Here is a 3110-nt window from a genome sequence, read left to right as displayed (position 1 = left end):
CTAGAAAAAACGGACTCGTCGGGGAAGGAAAGTGGTCGGGGACGCTGCTGGAGTATTCTGGGGTGGAGGCGCGCCGTCACCGGCGCCAGAGGGTGGAGAACGAACGGACGTCTGCACTTTAAGCCGAGTGCGAACCTTCGCTTCTGATCCTCTATATATATATGTATATATTCTACCTGCAACTTTGGTAGAATTGGCCTAATGATGTATACAGAAATTTAAATTCAAAGATCAAGTGGTCAATTCAAGCCTTCAAGGCTAACAAGGTGAGAGAAAAAAACTAATTGTATTTAGGTTTTTTCTTTCTTCAACTTGAAACGAATATGACATTAGGACGCAACATGACTTAGTCTCGAGTACTATTTTTATTATTCATAATTATATAATTTTATGATTTTGAGTTGCTGCCTATAATTATAAACCAGATTACTCGATCTGCAGCGCAAGAAAATTACTATATATCCACCATCGATCGGACACACGCATATCATATAGAAACTAACTGCTATACTAACTACTACTAACCACGACTCCTCCAAATTAAAATTCATGAATCAGTCAAACAATCCAAACTGGAAGAAAAATCTCCCAGCATTTTCTAATTGCTACATTATTGATTGCTTGCTTAGTTAATCCATCAACTAAATTTCATTATAATTAACGACGTTCCTGATATTGGGTTGCCGTAGAGATGGTAAATCGTACTGAAGTACTAGTATATAAATCGTACGGCATGCGCTAATCTTTTCACTACAACTCTCTCCCACTCTCTTTCTAGCTTCCTCTTCAATCAAATAGTGTGGTAAAGAGAGAGGTGATGGAAACTTCAGAGTTGGAAGACCCCTCCTCAATATACCACGAGGATGTTCAGCCTGAATGTCATCAAGATGAGGTAGAAGTTCATCATGAGGTTGAGTATGGAGTCGTTTTGGAAGCCACGTTTGGTAATAATTCTGCAAACTATGACCAAAACCAGCAACCACACGGCGGAGGCCAACCACGACCATATTTCCACCAGCAGCCGCTGCCAGGACAACCACAACCATCACCACCTTACCTGCAGCCTCTACAATACCCACCACAACCAACACCAATGCAGTATCCGCCTCCACGGCCGCCTCGACCTGTGCCTCCAAGCCACATCACCAAGTCTATACTCCTCCACATGTTTATAAACCACCTCAACCACCCCCGATTGGCAGCGAGCCTTGGAGAACTGGGCTATTTGATTGCCTGGAGGATCCTAATATTGGTAATCATGCATCTTCAATTTTCTCAAACTTCACCTAGCTACTTTGTTACTACTAGCATTACTTGTGATTATGTACTTACTGATGATTAAATTCTATGATCACTTACTGACGATTAAATTTTATGATCACATAGAAATATAGTATCAATGATGAGATTATGATCGATCGACTTTAACGTACTCTCTTTGTTGATATTGCAGCTGTAACGACGGCTCTTGTCCCATGCCTGACGTTCGGCCAGATAGCAGAGGTTGTGGACGACGGCAATACCAGTACGTGATCGCGATCAAAAATCGAACAACTAAGTAGATCAAAGTTCTCTCTAATTAGTTTACTACCTGAATCATCGATCACAAATTGATCACTAACTAGTTGTGTATGTACTACAGCATGCGCAACAAGCGGATTGCTATACGGGCTGGTCGCAGCGTTCAGTGGCATGCCATGCATTGTGTCATGCGCGTATCGTACAAAGATTAGGAACATGTATGGGCTAGTTGAGGCACCTGCGTCCGACTGGCTCACCCATTTGTTTTGTGAGCCGTGTGCTCTTTGCCAAGAATACAAAGAGCTTCAAAGGAGAGGGCTAGACCCTTCAAGAGGATGGCAAGGAAATGCGGCAGCCAGCGGCATGAATGTGCGATCGCATATGACGCCTCCGGTGATCAACCACAGAATGAACTGATCGATCGATTCATGGCCGGTTCCATATATATATAGGAGCTTTGATCGATAGTGCAAGTCTAATGGTTTCTCTAGTGCTGCACGTTATCTTTTCATTTATGAATGAAGTGCATGGATACTATATATATATATGCATGAACAATTGAACACACATATGTAATATGTTTATGCATCAAAACTTATATGTTAGTGTCCATTTGTTTGTTGAGTTGGACGTTAATATTGGAGATGATTTCATCAGGTTTTATATTTAATTCTTGATTAGTTACTTTAAGAAATTTTCAGCTTTTGGACTTTGCCATACCGGTTCGGATAGTGAATGATACAAACCCAGAATAGTGCTTGTTGAGTGGTTGCGGTCTTCCTCAGAATGTAAGATATATATGCACGATAAGTCGATAACTGTTGGAGAATAAGATTAATATTAGCTAGGAAAGTAACAAAAAGATCATAATTAATTCATAACTGTAAGAGAGCCAAAGCTAGCGGAGGCCGACTGAGATGACGAAATTAGGGAATAGAATTGAAGTTTAGATGAAACATAAACTAGAGATTTGAGAAACCTTGTGAGTAGCACAAGCCTGACCATAGGCCCAGTAGGCACCGGCCTAGAGCCCCAATTTTTCTGCGTCTCAGAGACGGAGTCAGGATTATATATTAAGGGGGGTCGAGTTATAAAGTCAAAATACATAGTATTCGAAACTTGAATAACTGTATATGAATACAATATCAAAGGTAATTAACTTTTATGTATTGGACAGTTTAAAAAAAAAGTTACTAAACTGAAAACAAAATATGAAATTTGGAATTCATTAAATACATAGAGAAATAACTGAAATAAGTTAATCAATTGCAAAGTATTTGTACATAATAGAATGATAAAAAAGAAATTATTTATTATGGTGAGTTGATTAAATATGAATAGAGTATGGCAAGAGTTGATTAAGGTAGGAGAAATAAATTGGATAAATTAAACTTAGTAACAAAAAATGGTGTTTATAGTTTAATAGGAAAGGAATGGGGGCCAAACCTCTAAATTAGTAAGTTTTTACATCTAATTATGTCAAATTCCTTGATTAGTAAAGCCTAATACACAAGTTTAAAAAAATTAAAGGGTGCCATGGTCTCAATATAGTTCCGCCAGTGCTGCGCCCCCAATTTTTTTTTTTTTTT

At 38.9% G+C, this 3110-nt stretch overlaps 1 protein-coding gene across 1 annotated transcript; it reads left to right on the top strand.

Moving 5' to 3' along the window:
* Positions 1-817: 817 nt before the first annotated feature.
* On the top strand, positions 818-1938 carry LOC101305741 (protein PLANT CADMIUM RESISTANCE 6-like). Its single transcript, XM_004296043.1, has 3 exons — positions 818-944; positions 1454-1525; positions 1643-1938. The coding sequence occupies exons 1-3, from the start codon at positions 818-820 to the stop codon at positions 1936-1938; spliced, it is 495 nt and encodes a 164-aa protein (XP_004296091.1).
* The last annotated feature ends 1172 nt before the right edge of the window (positions 1939-3110 follow it).

Source organism: Fragaria vesca, linkage group LG3 (genome assembly GCF_000184155.1).
Source record: "Fragaria vesca subsp. vesca linkage group LG3, FraVesHawaii_1.0, whole genome shotgun sequence".
NCBI classification, from domain to species: domain Eukaryota; kingdom Viridiplantae; phylum Streptophyta; class Magnoliopsida; order Rosales; family Rosaceae; genus Fragaria; species Fragaria vesca.
The sequence above is the reverse complement of the archived record's forward strand: the minus strand, read 5'-3'. Positions and strand labels throughout refer to the sequence as shown.

What these genes read in the sequence shown, in the direction of transcription:
- LOC101305741 (XM_004296043.1), top strand. Translation starts at nt 818, where the DNA reads ATGGAAACTTCAGAGTTGGAAGACCCCTCCTCAATATACCACGAGGAT. An exon ending in CGTTTTGGAAGCCACGTTTG is followed by an intron (nt 945 to 1,453) that starts GTAATAATTCTG and finishes TTGATATTGCAG; the next exon opens with CTGTAACGACGGCTCTTGTC. An exon ending in TGTGGACGACGGCAATACCA is followed by an intron (nt 1,526 to 1,642) that starts GTACGTGATCGC and finishes TATGTACTACAG; the next exon opens with CATGCGCAACAAGCGGATTG.